This window comes from Homarus americanus, unplaced genomic scaffold, assembly GCF_018991925.1.
Source record: "Homarus americanus isolate GMGI-L3 unplaced genomic scaffold, GMGI_Hamer_2.0 scaffold48354, whole genome shotgun sequence".
Lineage (NCBI taxonomy): Eukaryota > Metazoa > Arthropoda > Malacostraca > Decapoda > Nephropidae > Homarus > Homarus americanus.
In genome coordinates, this window is record NW_024723833.1 from 6,213,930 (window position 1) to 6,236,701 (window position 22,772).

General features: G+C 43.0%; 2 protein-coding genes across 15 annotated transcripts in view; one reads left to right on the forward strand and one right to left on the reverse strand.

Moving 5' to 3' along the window:
• LOC121863805 (pericentrin-like) overlaps nucleotides 1-22,772 on the forward strand; it is a 92,354-nt gene that overhangs the window by 5,566 nt on the left and 64,016 nt on the right. The gene's annotated exons all lie outside the window — the stretch shown is intronic.
• LOC121863807 overlaps nucleotides 910-22,772 on the reverse strand; it is a 32,884-nt gene continuing 11,021 nt past the window's right edge. For 2 of the 7 annotated variants that reach the window (XM_042362647.1, XM_042362651.1), the window contains exons 2-7: nucleotides 11,800-12,210; nucleotides 11,057-11,186; nucleotides 9,997-10,135; nucleotides 5,206-5,526; nucleotides 4,796-5,036; nucleotides 910-4,302 (exon numbers count right to left, since the gene is read on the reverse strand). In XM_042362647.1, coding sequence (XP_042218581.1) covers nucleotides 4,144-4,302; nucleotides 4,796-5,036; nucleotides 5,206-5,526; nucleotides 9,997-10,135; nucleotides 11,057-11,186; nucleotides 11,800-11,991 — 1,182 coding nt within the window. In that variant the 5' untranslated portion in view covers nucleotides 11,992-12,210 and the 3' untranslated portion in view covers nucleotides 910-4,143. Of the gene's footprint in view, nucleotides 4,303-4,795; nucleotides 5,037-5,205; nucleotides 5,527-9,996; nucleotides 10,136-11,056; nucleotides 11,187-11,799; nucleotides 12,275-22,772 lie in introns of all 7 variants that reach the window. The other 5 variants (XM_042362649.1, XM_042362650.1, XM_042362646.1 and 2 more) reach the window with 3 other exon arrangements.

The following is a 22,772-nucleotide window of genomic DNA, read 5'->3' on the forward strand; positions in this document are numbered from 1 at the left end:
TGATAGATCACTAGTCAACTTCAGGTGATATTATTAAATGCAGTTTGGTAGGTTGCCTCACATATTCTTTGTGTTTAACATACAATAAATACATTTACATTGGACTAATGATGAAAGCAGAGCCTAAACATTCCTATATATTATGGCCTACTTGAACAAGATATGACAAGCTTACATTAATGGCACATGATATGAAGTACAAGTGATGTGGTATCTTATATGATCAGTTATTATATATAGGCTTGAAGTCTATTTGTGCGCTAGTCAGTTTGCCGTGTGTGTGTGTTTGTGTGTGTGTGTGTCCTTTTATCAGTTTGTACATCTTGTGTAAACTGAAGCCACTACAGTATTGACGAGAATTTAGAGTACTAATGCATGACTGATCTCAGATATGGTGAAATGAGATAATGTTAAACATACAGTGTTAGTGCTGTACAAGAATAGGAATTATGTGTTAAACAGTTTTTTCTAAGTCTACACGAAACATTAGAGAATATATAAACAGGATCTGCTTGGTAAATAACGAGACAGTCTTACAGGGAAATTACTGGTTGAGTTTCTTTGGTATGAAAAATATAATTGGGTATTGTATTTGGCATACATGTACAGTATTAATACACTGATGTAGGTCGGTTGAATGTGTTCTTTGGGGTTGTTGATGTATGCTTGAATGTTGTCTTTTTTTTTTTTCAAACCTTACAAAAAAAGAACTTGAATTAGCCCATCAGACTTGACTTTACTTTTAAACAGGTATAAACAATGCACTTAACTTTATCATGCATAGAATGTCAACATAACTTTGTTTGTGACATGTGTGATATCGTATACTCACACCTAAAAGTATCCGTTAATGGGATGGTAGACAACTTTTTACATCAAGCTGTTTCAGGGAGTAATCAAACACGTCAGTTATCAGGAATGTCCTTTTACTGAATTAATAAATGAATCTACTTTTTTTTCAGTTACATAGACTTGAAAAATGCATCATACATATATAATTTATTATTAGTGTACTTATTTAGATAATAGTAAAATGATAATTCACGTTTAATATTTAAGCCATCGATATTTTATACTGTTTTTTCCTGATTTATATAGAATTAACATCCAGTGTATTGATTTTAACAGAAACAGTATCTGATGAAAAAATCTTTGCAGCATCTTTGAATATTTAAAAAAATCCTGTGGGGCCAATTATCTTTATAAAATTAAAATAATGTAAAAAAAATAAGAATCACCGATGAAGATGAAAATTTGTCCTCATCTTTGTAAGCTTTATGTAATTGGCTGTGAGAATGTGCAGCCTGTTTTTCAGACCAGTTCTTGATATCAATTTTAGACTTTTATTCTTTCTCTTTATGCCAAGTTCACTTAGTGTACAATGATCTACACATAAAAATTCTGTTCTTGGAGTAAGAAATGAAATACTGTAGGAGTTTTCTTATATTTTTTCTTGCCGAGAAAAATTAGTGATACGGTACTGTATGGTCTAAATATCTTTTATATATGGGACTGCAGACAATATGATTTTCTCTATATTGTCACTAGGCTTTATTGTAAATAAGCATTGTGCTGTTTAAATGGTTAAGCATTGACACTTGTTTTGTTTACGTAGAAGATATACTGGTTATTTATTATGCACTTGCCTGGTACAGTAATTAAGAACACACATTGATACAGTGCTGAATTCTAAATTTACCTGTATATGGAATGCTATCAGAGCTACAGTGGGTACATTATTACATGAAAGGGTGTTTAAAGACATTACATATAAAGCTGTTTTTCAAGCTGGTTACACACATTTTTTAAACAATTAATTCCTTACAGTGTTAAGTGAGTTTCTTGTAACAATTTTGTCTTTTTTAATATTTACATGAAATTTTGATTTGAGTTTTTATAAATTCTGAAAACTGGTTCTTTTTAGATTAGTTTTTCTTTAATTTACATTTATTTAGCTACCTAAGATTTAACTTTGTAGCTAATTGCCATCAAAAGAAACTTTAAGCGTATTTAGAGGGAAATAAGATCAACTCTACATAGGATGTTCCTCGCAGCCATATGTAAACATATACTGATGCAAAAGATGTATAATACTATATTGAAGTTTATTATGTTTGTATGTAGAGATAATTATAACTACAGTAGTAGTTTTGTGTGTGTGGGGGGGGGGGATGTGTAAGTGTTTGCCTGTGTGTTCTCATATCATTAGTATACAAGATTAAACATATGAATAATTGGAGTGATTCAGTGAAAGTACTGCATATGAAAAGTTTGTGTCCTTATAAGAATTGTAGGAGTACTGTATACAGAAGGTAATACTATAAACCAAAGTGGTAAAATCATAAAAGAAAATAGAGTAGCTACAAGTTTGGGGACTCTACAGTACTGTACATACAACACATCCTTAATATGCTGCATGGCACGGGTCTTTTTCATCCATAAATGTTTTTTCAGTGGATCCAAATATACAACTTGCATCATCCTTGAAACTTAATTCACAATAATCAGTCTTAAAAAGCTTACGGTACCATATATTTGATTGCTTCCTCTAGTTCTGTAATTTTTGTGAATTTAGAATATGAACTGAATGATGTACAGTATATACAGTACAGTACAAGATCTTACTTATACGGTACATTATTTGTCGTCACCATTTCACAAAGACACTGTAAGGTAGTATATGGGTATATTTTCCTCATTGAAATTCCCATTTTTACAAGCTTATTAGATGTAGAAAGTTTGCTAATATATAGTTGTTGTTTTAAAGCAGGAAATATATGCACAGCATCTTAGGAGTTATACAGTATTTTCCCTTTAATAGATTAATTGATGTGAAGTATATTTGGTAATTAGAATAATATTCCAAAAAGACAGTCAGATTCTTAAGGATTTACAAGCGTTAAATATTTATGAGGTGTAATGTGAGCGTTTAATGTTAACTATGTGGTTTTTTGTCCCTAATGCTCTTTATGTTGATCTTCACAGCTGTACAGTAGATTGAGAATTAGTTGACTTAATTCAATTTGTTCCATAAATTGTCTCTGATTGAGAATATATCCTACACAGTAGTACAGTACCTGTACTGTATATTGGTTTTGTTGACATTTCTCATATTAAAGAAAAAACTGATCATAAGGCCTTATAGCAGGACCCAAATTGACATACAGTACAGTATTTAGTGATTCTAATATATATATATATATACATATATATATATATATATATATATATATATACTGTATATCACATTTACAGATAAGCAGACATGTGTATATATTACAGTGGGACTTGGAATCATTTTAGGGAAATACATAAGATTAAATACATAATATCATATGTATACTGGAGTATAACATAACATAAACTATTGCTATACAGTATTTGTTTGTAGATGTGTGTTTATGTCAAGAAATAAATCCAAACAATACTTATGTTATGAGGGATATTGAGAACAGTTTCTTAGGTAAAAATACAGATAGTAATTTAGATGTCTCCATCACGAAGGCTGCAGTGTACCCGTTACAGGTATCGATATTAATAATTATTGATATAAGACCAATCCCATGACAATTTAATATTTAAAATTCTGACTTATTATAAGCTTTTAAATAATACTAATACATTATATTTTACAGTTATCAGATAATTCTATAAATACTTTAGTTTTTATGATTATTTTTTGTTTTTATATAAAAGAAAATTAGAAAGGGAATTGTTATTTTTTTTTCACAAAATGCATTGTTAATCTTACCTTCAAAGTCTTACCTTCAGAACGGTCAATGATATATTGAGTATTGAAACCATCTGAAGTATTCTTCCGAGTTGACGTTTCTTGCTTGAGTTGTTCACCAGTGGGAGAACCTATAGCATGGTTGTTCCAGTCTTTAGTCTGGTGTGAACTCATTCACCGTAGATGCTAAAGAGGTACATTTGGGTTAATATTTGGCATAATTACATATTGCTTCTTTGGGATGCTACGTTTGAGAACTAACTAAATTTTAATTTAGATGTTAAAGATTTATCAATGGCCAACAAGTTTGTGTCATTTGAGTCCTTTTGCTATGTCTGGTTATACATAACCATGGTGTAAGAGCAAAGAGGGGATTCCTATTTTGTTTTTAAGCATGTGAATCTGTGCAAGCTTTAGGTGTTATCAGACACCAGGTGGTCGGTATCGTTGGTGACATAAACGTTAGTCTCGGCATCGTGCGGTTCTTGGTGACGAGGCACCAGGCGCTGTTTACGACGTTCACACCACCAACAGCACACTCGGGACAACAGCAGCAGAGTTGATGATGACACCTGAAGAAAAAGTACCGTACCTTTGATCAATACTTTGGTTGCTTATTAAAAAGAAAAAATAAGGTTTTAAGAGTTGATACTTATTTTTAAGTAGCAAGTGCAGCTTTATATTTTAATTTGGACTGTTCTTATTACAGGAACTGACAAAGTTTAAGACAATCCAAACTTAGTTCAAATTTATAAAAGAAAATCTTCCATCATGTGGGTATCAGCTGAAAAAGGAGCATATACAATTTGTGGAAACTCAAAATGTGATACAATATACGTATTTACTATACATGTCTGCAGCTGTGGAAATACCTCATTATAGTATGCCCCTCATTAACTTCATCAAAGAGAGATGAATTATAGTACAGTACTTTTAAACATTTTTCTGTTCCTCCTGCATGATATATTTTTGATACAGTATACAGTACAGTACTGTAAAATATACAGAAAGGTTGACTTTGGGATATTTTTACTTCATTTACTGGCAATCTTCCTTTAAGTTTACCTGATCATCGGTGAAGACATAGAGAAGAGGATTTGTTACAGCAGCTGCAGCAAGTAGGAGTGAAGCCCAAGGAAGTGCAGCAGCCTCTTCATGATAATGGCTAGGGCTTGCTTGACATGTGCGGGATGCAGCGCAGGAGGATGCTACTACCACATGGGCTAACATGGGCACCAGTGAGCCCACACTTACACACCAGCCACCTACACGCACACTGCCACTGCTGTTATTGTGTATTCCTTGCCTGGAATTACACATTGATAAGGGTGATTGCCTGAACATGGAAATACTATAACATCAGTATGATGGGAATGACATTAGCATGGATTTGCTGTGCAGGAAATGCTCTTTTAACTGCATTTTTTATTTTGTTTCACTAATACATAGAAGCATCCCAACCAGAGTTCACTTACACATGATTTGCAATTGGGGCCTCTTCTGCATCAGGGCAGTTAGTTGGAGGTGCTGCTCCTCTACGACTGGCCATGGCCTTAAGTTGAGTAGCACGAGTTGAAGCCCACATGAGAAGAGCTGCTGCCACATGGCCACCCACTAAGAATGTGAGAAATGCTGTGAAGGAAAGTGGCCAGAGTGTTGACAGGTGACAGCGAGCATCGTGGACCTCCCAGGAGTTCCATCCAGCATAGGGCAGCACAGACACAACTATAGCCACAAACCATACAGCACTGACTCCCACACTCCATCCAACTACATTGCTACCAGCTGTCATAAATCTGAAATAGAAAATTTTTCTCCATTAATCTATTGAGCAGTTAGTACTGTCTGTTAAGAGATAAAAAGTAAAATGGCAGTAAGATACAGATAAAATAGGTTTGGCAGTACAGTACAGTACAGTACTGTACTGTACTGTGTACATGATTGTAATTTCAAATTGGAAATTGAAAAGAATAGTTGGAAGAATAAGAAAAAAGAAACCAGGAGTAACAAATGAGAAGCTGACTAACTGAAGGGTTAAAAGAATGAATTATGGTACTATAATTTACAAGAAATATACACTGTTTAAATGATACGTGAAAAAATCCCTTAATAGAATGCAGTAATAATTAGATCTGGGCAACTTCATGTTCAGTCAAGCTCACATTATATTTCTCCATAACGGTCCTGTTTTAAAATCTACAGGGTGTAAGTCTGTCATAATTTTCCCAAATTCCTCCCTTCAATGAGTTTACATTGAGTGGCTCCATTATTTTTGACATGTCACCTTCCCAACATCCCATCACATCCCTCACATCATCCTGTTCTATGTGGCCCCATTTTCTTGACACAGTTTACCTGCTTTAATACTGTACAGTAGTGATATACTAAAAGCTAAGATTATGTGCTGTTAGTTATGATATGGTACTGTACTGTACTCCACTCCTGTAAAGTGGACACAGTGAAGCACAACAAAGGCACACAGAACTCTAGTTAGGGTGCCATAACACCTTAATTAACTTCATACTACATTATCTACAGGAAGCACTGCAATTACAGTCCATACTCCACTTTAACAAATAATTGGTACCACAAAAACGGTCGTTAATGTGGTGAGAATAGTTTATATGCTAAATGGGTCAATTGGTACCAGCCCTCAGACACTTTCACCCCCTATAAACCCCACAAAAAATTACAACTGCTTATTCACACATTAATACTGCATGTAGAGTTAATGACTAACCATTAGACACTTATTGCACTGCTTAATGAGACTGTTTGCTGTCATCCGAGGCAGGAGAGTGGTGTTAGCGCTCCCTTGCCCTTACACTCTCACACTGCACTGCTTCCCCAGCACCACCACCAACTGATCCTTCAGTCTCAAAGCCAGTGAAGTCTAGTGGTAAATCATCTAACAGATCACTCACAGGTCACAGATAAGTGAGTAGGTTACACCACACCTGTTCACACGCTCTGATAAAAAAAACCACCCCACTCACTAACGTCATCAAGATGGCCGCCCAGAGTGACTATCAACTTGAGCTACTGATCATTATTGTGTTGAAATGTATCGTTAATGTGTTGCATTTCTTTGCTGTCGTTATTGTGATGAATCGTTAATGTGAAACTCGTTAAAGTGAAGTACTGTACTGTATATACAGTACGTACTGTATTTTTTAGCATTACAGTATATCAAAATTTATTAAATATCAGATAATATTCAGAAGTGACCCTCAACTGGTCATGTATGGGCTGGTTGTATGCCCAGCAGTGCTGACCAGCAAAATTCTTTCAGTAGGTCAGTTAATCACATCAGTTTTCCTCTTCTGTATTCTTAATAAGATAGAAGCAGTATTATCTTATTCAGAATACAGAGAGAAAAAATAATGTGATTGACTGAACTACTGAAACAGTTTTGCTGGTCAATGCTGCTAGGCAAACAACCAGCCCATAATACATACCACAGATATTACCAGTTGTGGGTCACATTATAGTTGCAGGTTTTACTTTCCTCTCAACAGTGCTGTATTTGTTTCTGTGAAGATTCACTTTTACCCATCAAGTATTTTCCTTTACTCTGGGATAGATCATAAAGTTTTCCTACATTAGTCTAGCAGAATGATTAATTAATTTGTACTAATTCACTGTAATTTTCTTTAGTGTATCTTTGATGTTGGGTAATTTTGCACTTTATAATGACAATGAACCCTTTTTAATAACACCTTGAACTTGTCTACGTATTTGACAACATTGTGGGGAAGGACATTGCCAATTAGAAGAAGAAAACACAACAGTAAAATGTATAATCTCCTTGAAAAATACACTAGACAAGATGGAACAGCCACAGGAAAGTCATGTCAGTCCTTAGGTACTGGTATTTGCACTAGCCCCTGAGTAAGAGACTAGTGATAAGATTGACCCCTAATTACAGCAGAATCAATATCAAACTTGGAAATTTTGTTCCAGTATCACACGTTCTTAAATGTTGAATAAAAAAAAATGTAATGGCAACAGATGAAGCTATAAAAAAATAACTGCATGCTGGCCTGGGTATTATGTGCACTGTACTAGGAGACAACTAGGTGAAAATAAACACGATATAGAGATACATATAGGAGAGTAATTTTTCTGGCCAATTTCATTCTTTAATGTTGCATAGATGTCAACAATGATTTTTTAAAGCTTACAGTAAGTTTTGTACTGTATTCAGCAATGTCGTCAATTCTATTTATTGTTCCTGTATCAAATAAAGTTTCATCTTTTCTAGTTCCCTTCGTTCTACTCTTTCTTTAATGTATCATCCACATGGCAGCTCTCATCTTTCATACATTATTTGCTTCTCACTGCAGTTGGTGACTTCCACATGACAGCCAGTTAGCCACTTATAATATTTAGCAAAAATGTCTAGTCTAGTGTAGTGTAGTGTCGTGTCGTGTAGTGTAGTGTTGAGGCTTCTTAAATGATATGCTTGAAGGAGCTTGATGTCTTCATTACCTCATCGGTGAATAAATATAAACAGGATGATTACATGTCATTTGTTTTTTGCTAAATTGGTTTGACATGTGGTTGTGTGTGGAGGTAAGTGGGTCAGAGAGGAGGCTACCAGGAGGTAAGCTTGGATCAATAGCCACCAGCTGAGACCCACACCCTCCACCACCCCCTATCCCTCCTCTCCCTACTACAACTCTCCACCTTGGTTTTTCTATTACTGTGCTGTACTGACTAAACCATAAACCTTGGCCTCATTATGAAGAATTAAAGTTGATTTTATTCATTATCATAAGTATTACATTAAAATGTTCATAATAATTTTTTTTAAAGCACTTCCCTGAATATCTAACGAATCATGCCCATATTTGTATACTGTACTCTACTCCACTGAATATAAATGTCACCTCATATTCATTTGAATTCCTATGCAAGATTTCAGGTGTGTTAAAGGATCTTTATTATTGGATGATTAAGGAAAATTCTTTTCATTGAACTGTGTTACACAGAACTAATTTATATCTTAATTGTCAAGAAAAACTCACAAAGAATGTTAAATTATGAGGAGTTGTGAAAAGGGGCCCAGTTTTATCTATACAAATTAATTAAGATACTGTACTCTGTACAGTATTTAAATTATCATCACCATTTAATGGCGATTAACTGATGTCATGGTGGCCTGGTTATCATCATGCAAGTTTGAAGCAAATTTTGTATCTGGAGGTTCTTCCTATCACCAACCCACCTTTACAGAATGGGAACTGTGCACTATATGTAGGACTTAGCTGATAAGGCAGTGGTGCTACTTTTTACTTAGTTGTTTTTGTTGTTGATGTTGTTTAGTTACCTGTGTACAGAAAGAGAATATGAGAGAGGGAGAGAGAATATGGGGGTAGTGGTGGTGGATGGTGCTGTGGGTGGGCTTGCTGGGATGCCTTCCTCCGCTCACTCCAACACTGGAAGGAGGAGGGACGGAAGGGCCAGAATCTACTACCGAGGGAGCAAGACGAGGAGGTCATCAGGGGGAGAAATAGGGTCATGTGTCAGGGATGGAGGAGAGCAGCTGAATTGGGTAAGGGATCAGAGCAGAATGGAGGGCCAGCATAGTGGTTAAGGATCATGTGGGAGAGGGGGCAGGTCACCCAGGGAAGGGAGACAAGTCACCTAGGAAGAAAGGACTCATGAAAAGGGTAATTTGTGGTGACAAGGACATTCATCTTTGAGAAGGTGTGGGTGAAGAGAGATTATTCTCCAAATTTCTATCTCTTGAGGATAAAACTTGAGAGGTGGGGAGCAAATGATCCACATTGGATGAAGTGTGATAGTAGAATGTGATACTGTTAGCTCCCAAAGTTTTACTACATAGAAAACTGATGGTGGTAAAGGCTGACAAACAAGTTAAGATCCAGCATAAATCTGTCTCAACCTAACCCAACCCAACCCAACCCAACCCAACCCAACCCAACCCAACCCAACCCAACCCAATTTGTAGCCAACCCAACCCAACCCAACCCAACCCAACCCAACCCAACCCAACCCAACCCAACCAGATACCCCTCCCACTGCTTACTGTTTGCAATATGTTTTTGACTTAGAAGGTGTCCTAATTACAGACATGACAAGCGGGTTAAAATCAGGTGTTGCCTAAGTGAAAGTGTAGCTTGGTTAATGTCAGAGTGGTTTTCATTTAACCCACTGAGTTTATTCACCTGAGGGGAACTAGTAGCAATCAGAGGGTTAAGGCACATTTTAAAGTCAAAGTGACCAACTTGAGGACTTACCTGCGTGGGTCGTTGACTTTCATGTACTGATGGAAGAGCAGGAGTGTAGAGGAGCCGAGGGAGGTGAGGGCAGTCAGCAGGATGACGGCTGAGTGGCCCAGGTAGCAGGTGGCATACCCCTCTTCACCCACCACTGACCCTGACACACACACACACTCCTTTACTTTGTCCTTTCTTACAGTACATCAATTTGTATTACTACTTTAAATCCTTCTATTAAACTGTTACCCATTGCTTTATACTAGACTACTGCAGACAGTATGTTAAGTTTCACATCACAACATTAAAATGTGTTAATAAACATTATGCTGTGTCTCATATTATATTACTCACATTATTTACTCACAACTTTATGTTACAGTTTAATATTAAAATTAGTTTTGTATATTGCAATAAATCATCACTGAAGACGGAGGGTTTGGCATTGGGAGGGAGAGAGGTAGTAAATGTTCAGGGTGAAGGAGGTACTGGAGCAAAACGTCTACTGTACCTGGTAGTGAGGGTAATGATGAGACATTTGCTTTGGGTACCAGTAGAGTGATACTGTATGTACATAGACTGCCAGGGTAAGGGAGGTGTCAGCTAGGATGTGATGCAGGGGATCCCTAGGGTTTGAAATGAATTAAACATAAGCAGATTAGCTAGGGTGAGTTAGGGGAAGATGAAACAGACATATAGGTTGAGAAATACATACAAGATAGCTAGGGTGAAGAGTACATACAAGATAACTAGGGTGTGAAGCATGAATATGACAGGCTAGCTAGGGTGAAGTAGTGGGGGATATAGGGTAGGTTGAAGTAGGCTGATGATAACTAGGGGGGTTAGGAGTTAGAAGGGAGACTTTAGGGTGTAACAGCAAACATTGTCTCTAAAAAAGCCAGGGTGAGACAGTTGATGACGAGTGCTTGGCGTGCATGAGCCTGGTGTGGTGTGTGAACCCCCTGGAGTATAGTGGACCAGGAGCTTGGGGGAAATTTTTACTCACTGTAGAACACACACACACACACACACACCAAGGTAGAGAGAGAGAGAGAGAGACAGCGAGAGGGTGGGTTCTTACCTCCCCTGGCGGAGATGACATGTATAGGGAAGGCGACGACGAAGGCGGCCACCAACCCACTGAGCGCCTGAGACAGCAGGAGGACGCTCTTCACCGACCTTATGACGGAGGGCCTCGCGAACACTGCCACCTGCACCACCACACATGGGGTTAATACAGTATGGTGGCAGGGTGAGGGTGTCATGGTAGTGATGGTGTGGTAGAGGGAGGGTGTGGAAAAGGTGAGGCTGGGGATGGGTGAGGTGAAGGGATGATATTGTAGAGTAAGGATGTACTCAGGTTGCTGACCTGACTTTCTGCCTCATTTACACACAATTGCAGGGTCTCAATTGTTTCACTTACTATTGACAACACAACATACATATATTGTTTCTCACTTTATTTTTTTGTATTTCTTTATGGTTCTTTATTATTATTATTATTATTATTATTATTATTATTATTATTATTATTATTATTATTATTATTATTATTATTATTATTATTATTATTATTATTATTATTATTATTATTATTAAATTTTCGCCCCCCAGGCCCTGATGTGGGTCAGTGACCTGTGCCCGGGTGGGCTAATCCCCGTAAAAAAAAAAAAAACTCACCAGTGTTAAGTCCTATACCTCATTACCAAGTCTTTTCTTAAATCACATCATCCATACAAGTCATGGAAAAGTATTTGTACATAAAGTCGGGAAACTTGAAGAAAAGAGACTGTCAACATTGAGAGTGTAAAGGTGATGACTTACCTGAACAATGTTGGTGAAGAAGCAGACAGTGGCGAGGGCGACACTCACCACCAGAAAGAGCTTCTGGTTGACGGACGGCTCGGAGCCAGCTGACGACGATGATGTCGACGATGATGAGGAGGCAGAAGATCCAGCAACTGCTGCTGCTGCCACCGCCGCCACTGCTGAAGGGGAACTCACATCTTCCGTCATGTTGCTACTGTTGGGGGCACTTCCTCTTTCTCTTTACTGTTGGTGTATCGTGTTCGGCCTCACTATCACTTCACTGGCAATTCACTATGCACTACACGTCACAGCACGGGGCCGTGACCATGGCTCCCTGTCTTCACGGCCAAGATTATCACCTGAATCGGCGTATCTGCTGGGCGTGTTCACTGCGGCTTCAAACTCAGTTTTAGATTTTATCATTAACTGTTAAACAATTAGTCGATGAACATTTTGGTGCCAGTGTGAGCCTCTGTAGGTGTAGTTAACACTAATACAGGAAAATGAGTAATTATGGAGTGTACTGTATGATATACACTAATTGTTAATAGCTGCCTTTTATTATACGTGTTGATTAATTTAACTCCCGCTGCAAACATGGTCATTCACCATCACTATTGTTCAGCCTTTAGGTGTGTGTGTGTGTGTGTGTGTGTGTGTGTGCGTGTGTGTGTGTGCGCGCGCGCGCACGTGCGCTCGTGTTGGTGAAGCATTTATGATTTGTGAATAAAGGAAAAGAGTAGGAATAGCGTGGTTAAAAATACAGTATATGCACTTTGTATATAAATAGTGGAGGTGAGAAGGTGGAAGTTGATGAGAAACATTTTCAATTTGTCGGGGATGATAAGGAAGGGAGGAAAGTTTGTGTAGGTGGTTGAGAAACATTTTCAATTTGTGGCGCAGGATAATCCTTGGAGGAAAAAAAAGGAAAATGGTGTAGGTGGATATTGTTGGGTTGTGGGAGCATCACTGCCTGTGTGCAGCCCAGACGTTGTCATGGTAACCACGGCTCGAGTTCTCCAACGTTCGTCCATTCACATTTTTACCAACGTGTGAGAATGTATCCATCTCGCTGCCTTACACCACAGCATAAATTTACGGGTGAGATGGCTTCAAAATTGCACCGTGACTATTGTAACTAGATGCATTTTTTTTATCTCTAGATGTGGGGGGGGGGGGGCAATTAGACCATGAGGACCAGGAGAGAGAGCGCTTATTTTTCATCGTCATGTATTAATGATGCCTATCTTCTGCTGACAAACACCGCAGCTGCTCACCGCTAAACTTTCCTCTAGTTATACCCACACGATTCCCCACCGCGATGTCTACTTTTTAATACAACTTGATTTTCAGTGTCACGTGTCTACTGGTGGATGGAAAAGCAAATCAAAAGACACGTGACCTTGGCATTATTTCTGGATATTTTACATTCCTGTCAGACTCTTTCATCGGCTAGAATGTAATAAATCTTCAGGGCGTGTGTGGAGGAGAGAGAGAGAGAGAGAATTTTCCAAGGTGTGTGTGTGTGGGGGGGGGGGAAGGAAGGAGTGAAGTAAAGTATGGTGGTGGGGCCAGTGTGAGTAAGGTGAGGTGAAGCTTGGCATGAGTAATGTGAGGATGGCGGGCAGGGAGGGGTCTACCATGTTCATGCAAAGGTGGGACTTGGAGAGGTAAGATATCGGTGAGATCCATACACGGTTGAATGACTGATTATGATGATGCTCAGACGCTGGTGAGCGGTGGGGGGGGGCCCACGTGAGGGAAGGGAGAGAAGTAGGGGTTCAGGTGGTGTGGTGGAGGGTACAGACGAGGGCGGTGCCAACACTAGAGGTAAAAAGCGAGGAAGAGGATTGGTCATTGAGCAATAGAGAGCGACGTCAGCCATCGTGTGTGTGTGTGTCTCTAAGGGGGGGGGGGGCACTCATAAAACACACACAAACTCAACCCAGTATTCCTTAAATGTTTATTTTAGCCATGTCTGTTTGTGGTTTACTCTCGCTGATTTTGGATAAAGATTTATCCTGTCACTTTTACTGTCAGCCCCCGTCCGTACCTCTCTCCCTCCCTCTGTCCTTTGTGTGGCGGTCCGTCCAGCTACCTCATGGACGCGGAAATTGGACGTAACCCAACTAGATCTGTGACGAGTTCCATGTTAAGAACGTTCCCTCTGTATATCATTAAGGAGTTGTGACCAGTTTTGTGTCCCTGCCTGGCTCATCCGACATTGTCACACTGATAATTCGAGCGTTAATGGGTTTTGATGAAAGTTGTTATTGGGATGTAACTCAGCAATATTCTCGGACCTGTTAGATAATCAGAATTTTCCCCTCACTGTTGTGGTGAGTTTGTGGTGTGTTATGAGTGGTGGTGGCAGGGGTGGGGGAGACACTGGACATGTTTGTTTAATATGATTTGTGTCTTACTTACGTCAGTTTGTTACAGTTTTCTAAAGTTTTCTCTTGATGGAGTTGTCGTTTAATTTTGTTTGTGGTGCGATATTTTCTTGTGTTTATTGTGGGTGACGTGATAGTTTTATTTTATGTGACATCCTGATACAATGTTACTGTTTATCTAAAATTATGTTAACTCTTACCATGATCTTGTTTACAGTCACCGTCTCCCTCTTCGTCTTACCCTTCGTTATCCCTTCTCTTTCCCCTCCTTAACCGTTCTCTTCCCCTCCTTATCCCCTTCCCTTCATCCATCCCCGCCCCTCCTCCAGCCTCCATCTGCGAGGTCCATCAATAAATGTGGATCAGCATAATATCCTTGGTGCCTCATCACCGTGAAGCGCCTCTCTCATGTTCCCGCCCACCCCACCGTTCCCTCACACCGCCCACCCGGCCACTCCTTCACACCGCCCACCATGCCACTCCCTCACACCGCCCACCATGCCACTCCCTCACACCGCCCACCATGCCACTCCCTCACACCGCCCACCCCGCCACTCCTTCACTCCGCCCACTCCGCCACTCCCGCACACGACCCAACCCACTCCACCCTCACTTCAACTCAACACACCACCACCACCAACGCTGACATTTATCTGGTATATCACAACCAGCACAGTGCGCTACTACCACAGTATACCACCACCACCACCACCACCACTTACTAAGACGACCACACCCCTGGTGTTCCTGCTGCGGCACCTCCCGAGGTGTGTGTGTGTGTATGGTGCACAGTATCTTAAAGGAAGAAAAACATGAGTGTGTGTGTGTGTGTGAATATCAAGTGAGAGGCGGCAACCTGACCTTGATACTCCTGCCTCTGCTGGATCACCCTCCCCATCATTCTTTTGTTTATATATTAATAAAGGGTGATACCTAAAGCCATTGTTTTAGTAATTATGGCTTTTGCGGCCAGACCTAAGGGATTCAGTGTCCAACTGTTAACCCTAAGTTGCTTTACCCTGGTCTTAAGGCTGAACTTCAAGACTTTTTCTGAATCAGGGCTGGACAGACACACCTTTCTTCCGCCCTTAAATTGACCCTGTGGGGGCTTTGTGGCCAACATGAGGATAGAGGATAAGAAACCTTGAGGATTGTGACGGATTATCTTGTACCACGGCCGAGGAGAGGTGGTAGTGGTGGTAGCTGAGATGGGTGGTGGTTGTGGTAGGAAAGGACAGGGTGGTGGTGTTGGTAGTAGTAGTAATAGTAGATATTTAATATTAAGGTAATTAAATGGTGGCGAAGGTGTGGCTATTGGGGGAGGCTGGAGGCCACGTTATAAAAAAAAAGTAATAGTAGTAGTAGTAGGTGAGACAGTGGAGGTGGTAGTGGGTGGGCCAGGCAAAGTGGGATGGCCGGGGTGAGTGAGGCAAGCCAAGGGGAGAAGGCGGCGGTGGAGGTAGGTTGAGCAGGTGGTAGTAGGGGTAGGTGAGACAGGCCAGGGGAGGGGGAGGAGGTGGTGTAAGGATGATAGGATTAGGCAAGAGGGGGAGAAGAAGAAGAAGGGGGGGATGAGGGATTGAATAAAGATAATGGAATGAGAGAGGATGGAGGGAAAGTGGGTGACGATTGCCAGGGTGAGTGAGGGATGACAACATATGAAGGATGGAGACGAGGATGATGAGATGCATTGAGGATGATGAGATGGGTGTAGGATGTAGTCAGAACGGTGCGGTGGGTGTAGGATGTAGTCAGAACGGTGGGATGGGTGTAGGATGTAGTCAGAACGGTGCGGTGGGTGTAGGATGTAGTCAGAACGGTGGGATGGGTGTAGGATGTAGTCAGAACGGTGCGGTGGGTGTAGGATGTAGTCAGAACGGTGGGATGGGTGTAGGATGTAGTCAGAACGGTGCGGTGGGTGTAGGATGTAGTCAGAACGGTGGGATGGGTGTGGTAGGGATGTAGTGGAACGTGTGGTGTAGGATGTAGTCAGAACGGTGGGATGGGTGTAGATGGAATAGAACGGTGGGATGGGTGTAGATGTAGTCAGAACGGTGGGATGGTGTAGGATGGAAGTCAGAACGGTGGGATGGGTGTAGGATGTAGTCAGAACGGTGGGATGGGTGTAGGATCAGATGATGTCAGGACGGTGGGTAGGATGGGGTGGGATGTGGGTGTAGGATGAGTCAGAACGGTGCGTGTGGGTGTAGGGTGGGATGGGTGTAGTGTAACAGAACGGGGGTGGTGTGTAGGGATGTAGTCAGAATGTGTGGGATGGATGTAGGATCAGAACGTGGGGGATGGGTGCAGGATGTAGTCAGATGATGAGATGGGTGTAGGATGCAGTCAGGACGGTGGGATGGGTGTAGGATGCAGTCAGGACGGTGGGATGGGTGTAGGATGCAGTCAGGACGGTGGGATGGGTGAGAGGAATGATGGTGGTGAAGGTGGGAGGCAGAAGATAAATGTTTTGAGAGAGAGAGAGAGAGCGAGCGAGCATCATTCGTCATGTGGCCTCACTGGAGTAATCTGCTTCACCACGCAGACTAAAATTGCTTTCCCTCCCTCCAGCCGACGTGATGCTGCCTCGCCACACCCGCCCCGAGCCCCATCACCACTCTTTAAATATTTACGTATAACTTTTTTATTTACGTATTTACAACATTTTAAGTACTAGTGTATTTGCAATTTGTTTACATTTTTTACAGCGTGTTTACTTATTGAAAGCTTCTTTTGTGTGTTTACATATTTACAACTTGTTTTGCTGACGATTTTTATTTACAGATTCCATGTATTTGCCGATATTGAAGTGATTAAGTTTATGAATTATTTACATATTTACAGCTCAAAACAAACAGAGAGAGAGAGAGAGAGAGAGAGAGAGAGAGAGAGAGAGAGAGAGAGAGAGATGCCATCCTCTCCTTTGTTATGAGGGCACTATAACACACACACACACACACACTAGGGGAAGGATTTGACAGTACTGATGGAGCGTCTATATGTGGTGGAGACTGAGACCATTTCCTCCTCCTTCCCCATACTTCCCCCTTCCCCCTCCTTTCCCCTCCCCACCCCCTCCCCATTCCCTAATGTCCAAATGTTTATCAAATTATTGCACTGTGTTTGTGTTATAATTGTTTCTCTTTTGTGTTTTTCAGGTAAGTGACAGAAGAGTAACCTGGCCGTTGTGTGAGTACCCCTCATTCTGACACTGTGTGTGTGTGTGTGTTCATCTTCCTCGTCCTTCTATTCTTCTTTTCTCATTTCTTCTTTTGTATGTATTTCTTTCTTTATTGTTATTCAGTGGAGGAGAGCAGTCAGTGCTCTTTGAATGTAACTCATCTTAGTACTGTATGTGTGTGTGTGGAAGTTAGTGTTTGTGGCCGCAGCACAACTCGACCACTAAAAGAACTACTTCTGTGCATTGTTCATACTTGACATACTGTATAATATTATTGTTATTGTTATTACATGAACTGTATTATTATTTTTATTTATTTATTTGTTTATTTGTTTGTTTATTTATTTATTTGGAAGGCCTCTCATTGTCTCAGTACAGTATAGGGTTCACTAGGCCTATTTTTGTTTTGTTTTTAGTAGTGGTGAGTGGGTCAGGCTGGTCCCCCAACATGTACTAGACTTTTATTATGTCCCCGTCACCCAGCCAGAAAATACCTCCCCCTATATTGTTTACACACACACACACACACACACACACACACACACACACACACACACACACACACACACACACACACGATCAATGAAGCAAAGAGTGACTGAGCCAGATACTGTACAGGTGTGTCTATTGAAATAACTATTTTTCTTTTTCTTTTTACCAATGACGGACATTGCTGTGGGTTAATTTAATATCGATAAATTTAGGATATTTAGGCCTGAAAAATATGATTGAAAGTGAAAGTATATGTGTGTGTGTGGGTGTGGGGGGGGGGGGCGGCACTGTAGGGTTAGATCACTTAGCTGTCTATATTGTCCCCTGCTAACCCCTCCCTCTCACCACACACTCCATCCTTCTCTCATATACTACCCGTGGGACTCACTCACTCTGTTACTTCCCCCTTCTCGTTTCCTTCCTTCCCTTCCTGTGCTTCCTTCCTCCCCCTCCCTCCCTTCTCCCCAACTTCCTCTTTGTTACCCCGTCCCTCCCCTTCCTTCTCTCTCTCTCTCTCTCTCCCTACCTCCCTCTCTCCTACCCTGGGAGTTTCATAGACCTGTAGGGTATAAGGGAGGCGGGAGTGTCGGTGTGGTGGCAGGGAGAGTGAGAGAGAGTGCTGGTTGACGGTGAGTGTTTGATGGGTGAGAGCGTCCCCCTCCCTCTCCCTGCCTCACCCTCCCTCCCCCTCGTGTTTCCTGGGATGGGTTCATTAAAAGGTCATGAGGCGAGGCTGCACACTGCCACTCTCACCTCCTCTCCCTGCACTCTCCCACCTCCTCTCCCTGCACTCTCCCACCGGCCTCACCATTCTCCCTTCCTCACCCATGGTTTCTTCTCCATTCCTCTCCCATTCCACCCCTAGCCCTCTCCACGCCTCTCCTCTTCCACTGTTCATTTCCATCCGTACCCCTTCCTCCATCTTTAACCTCCACCCCTTCCCTCCACGACCCACCCTTCGCCTTTTACCACCCCTCCCTTTTTACCCTCCCTCCCTCCCTCCCTCCACCATCTGGGCTCCCGGGCCAATTTCCTTCCCTTGTTATATCCTGTGGTTTATACACTTGGTCTTTCATGCATGTGGCGGCACCAGGCTGGAAGTCCACTCTTTTTGGCCTCGGAAAAATTATAAAAGGAAAAAGGGAGAAAATGTATTGTGATTGTGGGTCATTTTATTTCCTCTCTTTAGTGATTTTTTCCTCCCTTTGGTGATTTTATTTGCTTCCTTTGGTGATTCCCTCCCCCCCTTGATCCATTAGTTAATTATCATAGTGTAAAAAAATAATACTAACAAAGGGAAAAATATTCTTATTCGTATATTATTATTATTATTATTATTATTATTATTATTATTATTATTATTATTATTATTTTTATTATTATTATTATTATTATTATTATTATTATTATTATTGTTTTATGTTTGGATAATTTTATAAAGTATAATGCAATACAATAAAATATAATACAGTATAATGCAGTACAATAAAGTATGATACAGTATTATACAGTATAATGCAGTATAATAATAAACTCCACGTGTGAAAATTGGTGGTTGGTGAGGTCGAGAAGGAGTGGTGATTGAATAAAGGAAACGATTACAAGTCGATTTTTGTGTCAGATTTCAGTGGGTGTTGTGTCGGTATTGTGTCAGGCTGCGAGCTGGAGTTGGGTCACATATGCATTGTGACACATGACACCTTAACTACAGTATGACACACACACACACACACACACACACACACACACACACACACACACACACACACACACACACACACACACACACACATACATTAACTGCAGTATGACACATGACACATTAGTTCCCCCGGAGACCTTTTATGTAGCCACCAAAGTTTAGATTGCCCTGGTAAAGCTTCCTGTCCCAGAGCCCGTCCACATTATTACTGTCTGGTCTTCTGTCATTTTATTTAGTATTTTTTTATTATTGTTATTTTCTTTTGATTTCGTATTTTTTTTTCATCTTTTTGGGGTAAGAGGATGGTGTAGTGGGTGAGAGGTAGGGTGGGAGAGGGTGGTGTAGTGGGTGAGAGGTAGGGTGGGAGAGGGTGGTGTAGTGTGAGGAGTGTAGGGGTGAGGTGGTGGAGGGGTGAGAGGTAGTGGTAGTGGGTGAGAGGTAGAGGGTAGTGGGTGAGAGGTAGGGTGGGAGAGGGTGGTGTAGGGAGAGGTAGTGGGAGAGGGGTGGTGTGAGGGTGAGGGGAGGGTGGAGAGGGTGGTGTAGTGGGTGAGAGGTAGGGTGAGAGGGTGGTGTAGTGGGTGAGAGGGTGAGGAGGTGGTGTAGTGGGTGAGAGGTAGTGGGGAGGTGTAGTGGGTGAGGTAGGGTGGGAGAGTGGTGGTAGTGGGTGAGAGGTGGGTGGGAGAGGTGGTGGAGGAGAGGTAGGTGAGAGGGTGGTGTAGTGGGTGAGAGGAGGAGGTGGTGAGGGTGAGAGGTAGTGGGAGAGGGTGGTGAGTGGGTGAGAGGTGAGGATGGGAGAGGGTGTGTAGGGTGAGGTAGTGGCAGAGGGAGGTGTAGTGGGTGAGAGGTAGGGGTGGGAGAGGGTGGTGTAGTGGAGGTAGGAGGAGGGTGGTGAGAGGTAGGGTGGGAGAGGGTGTAGTGGGTGAGAGGTAGGGTGGGAGAGGTGGTGTAGTGGGTGAGAGGTAGGAGAGGGTGGTGTAGTGGGAGTGAGAGGGTGGTGTGGTGGGTGAGGTGGTGGGAGGAGGGTGGTAGGAGAGGTAGGTGGGAGAGGTGGTGTAGTGGGTGAGAGTAGGGTGGAGGTGGTGTAGTGGTGGAGGGAGGTAGGGGTGGTGTAGTGGGTGAGAGGTGGTAGAGGGAGGTGTAGGGGGTGAGAGGTAGGGGGGAGTAGTGGGGTGAGAGGTGGTGGCAGAGAGGTAGTGGGTGAGAGGTGGAGAGGGTGTAGTGGGTGGGAGGTAGTGGTGGTAGAGGTAGGGTGGGAGAGGGTGGTGTAGAGTGGAGGAGGGAGAGAGGTGGAGAGGGTGGGAGAATGGCGCCTCTTCTCACTATTATTTATATGGTGTGCGCTGAGCTGTTCGCTTTGTCATCCAGGCCTCTGCTGCTGCTTCCTGCTGTCTGCTGGAGGGAGTGGAGAGCGTAAGGAAGGGGAAGATGGGGTGGAGGGATGGAGGTGGGTAGTGGAGGGGAGATAAAGGAGGTTGAAGAAAGTGGAGGAGGATGAAGATGGAAGGAGGATGAAGCAGGTTAGAGGAGAATGGAGGGGTGTGGGGTGGGAGGGAGGGGAGGGGGAGCGGAGGGAGGGAGGAGGGGGGAGCGGAGGGAGGGGGGTGGAGGGAGGGGGGTGGAGGGAGGAGGGGAGCGGAGGGGGAGGGGGGTGGAGGGAGAGGGAGCGAGGGGAGGGAGCGGAGGGAGGGGAGTGGGAGGGAGGAGGGAGCGGAGGGGAGGTGGAGGAAGGAGGGAGCGGAGGGGAGGGGTGGAGGAAGGAGGGGAGGGAGGGGAGGTTGAGGGAATATATAACGAGTCTGGTTGTCTGTTGTGTTGTGAGGCAGCTGGAGGCTGCCTACGACCTCCTTCCCATCCCAGCACTTCCACCTCCCTCCCTCCAGCACCGCCCCCCTTCCTACCCCCAGCACCTCCTCCCCACACCCTCCCCCTCCCTACCCTCAGCACCTCCCTCCCTCCCCTCAGCACCTCCCTCCCTCCCCAGCACCTCCCCTCCCTCAGCACCTCCCCCTCCCCTCCCCAGCACCTCCCCCTCCCTTCCTCGCACCTCCCTCCCTCTCCTGCACCTCCCTCCCTCCCAGCACCTCCCTCCCTTTCCTCAGCACCTCCTCTTCCCCAGCACCTCCCTCCCTTTCCTCAGCACCTCCTCTTCTCCTAGCACCTCCCCCTCCCTCCCTCAGCACCTCCCTCCCTCCCTCAGCACCTCCCTCCCTCCCTCAGCACCTCCCCCTCCCTCCCCAGCACCTCCCTCCCTTTCTCAGCACCTCCCCTTCCCCCAGCACCTCCCTCCCCTTCTCAGCACCTCCCCCTCCCTTCCTCAGCACCTCCCCCTTCCCCCGCACCTCCCTCTCCTCGCACCTCCCTCTCCTCAGCACCTCCCTCCCTCCCTCAGCACCTCCCCTCCCTCCCTCAGCACCTGCCTCCCACCCAGTACCTCTCCGCCCTCCCAGCACCTCTCCCATGCTCTTGACTTCTAACTGGCTGGCTACTTCAGACAGACAGACAGAGATAAAAAGAGAGGAGTCCGGGTGAGGTGTGTGTGTGTGTGTGTGTGTGTGTGTGTGTGTGTGTGTGTGTGTGTGTGTGTGTGTGTGTGGAGGGGCTGGCTAGATAGTGAGTGTTTTAGAGTGAGATGTAGGGGCGAGAGAGAGGGAGGGGGGCGGTGGAGGATCACAGTGTAAATGGGCAAAGTTTGTTCATCTTGCACATTATCACCGCCTGCCCTCCTCCTCCTCCTCCCCTCTCTCCTGCACTTCGTCATTGTCACACATGAATTAGTACCGAGCGGCTGTAACTGGCGGTCTTAATGGTCGTACTGGGATAATTAACTGCTTTAGTTACGTCGACTGTAATGCAAACTAATACTTTTTATGTGTATTTTGTTGGTTATTGTTGATGGTTTGTTTACAGGTGAGTTTCATTCATTCATTGTTATAGGTGTGTGTGTGTGTGTGTGTGTGTGTGTGTGTGTGTGTGTGTGTGTGTGTGTCATAGATCAAGGTCACATCAGGAGAAGCTTAGAGATCGATTGTATTTACCGGGTTATAAAATGCTAATTTATTCTTGTCAACACGTGCAGGCATGGTGGCAGCTGTACAGATTTTGTTTTCTTCAAGAGGGAGGAAAAAATGAAATCCGAGTCAGTCCTGTGGGTGAGTGAGTGAGGCCTCAGGTTCTCAACTGGCTCAGCCATGTTAATATTGTTATTATTATCCACTCTGTA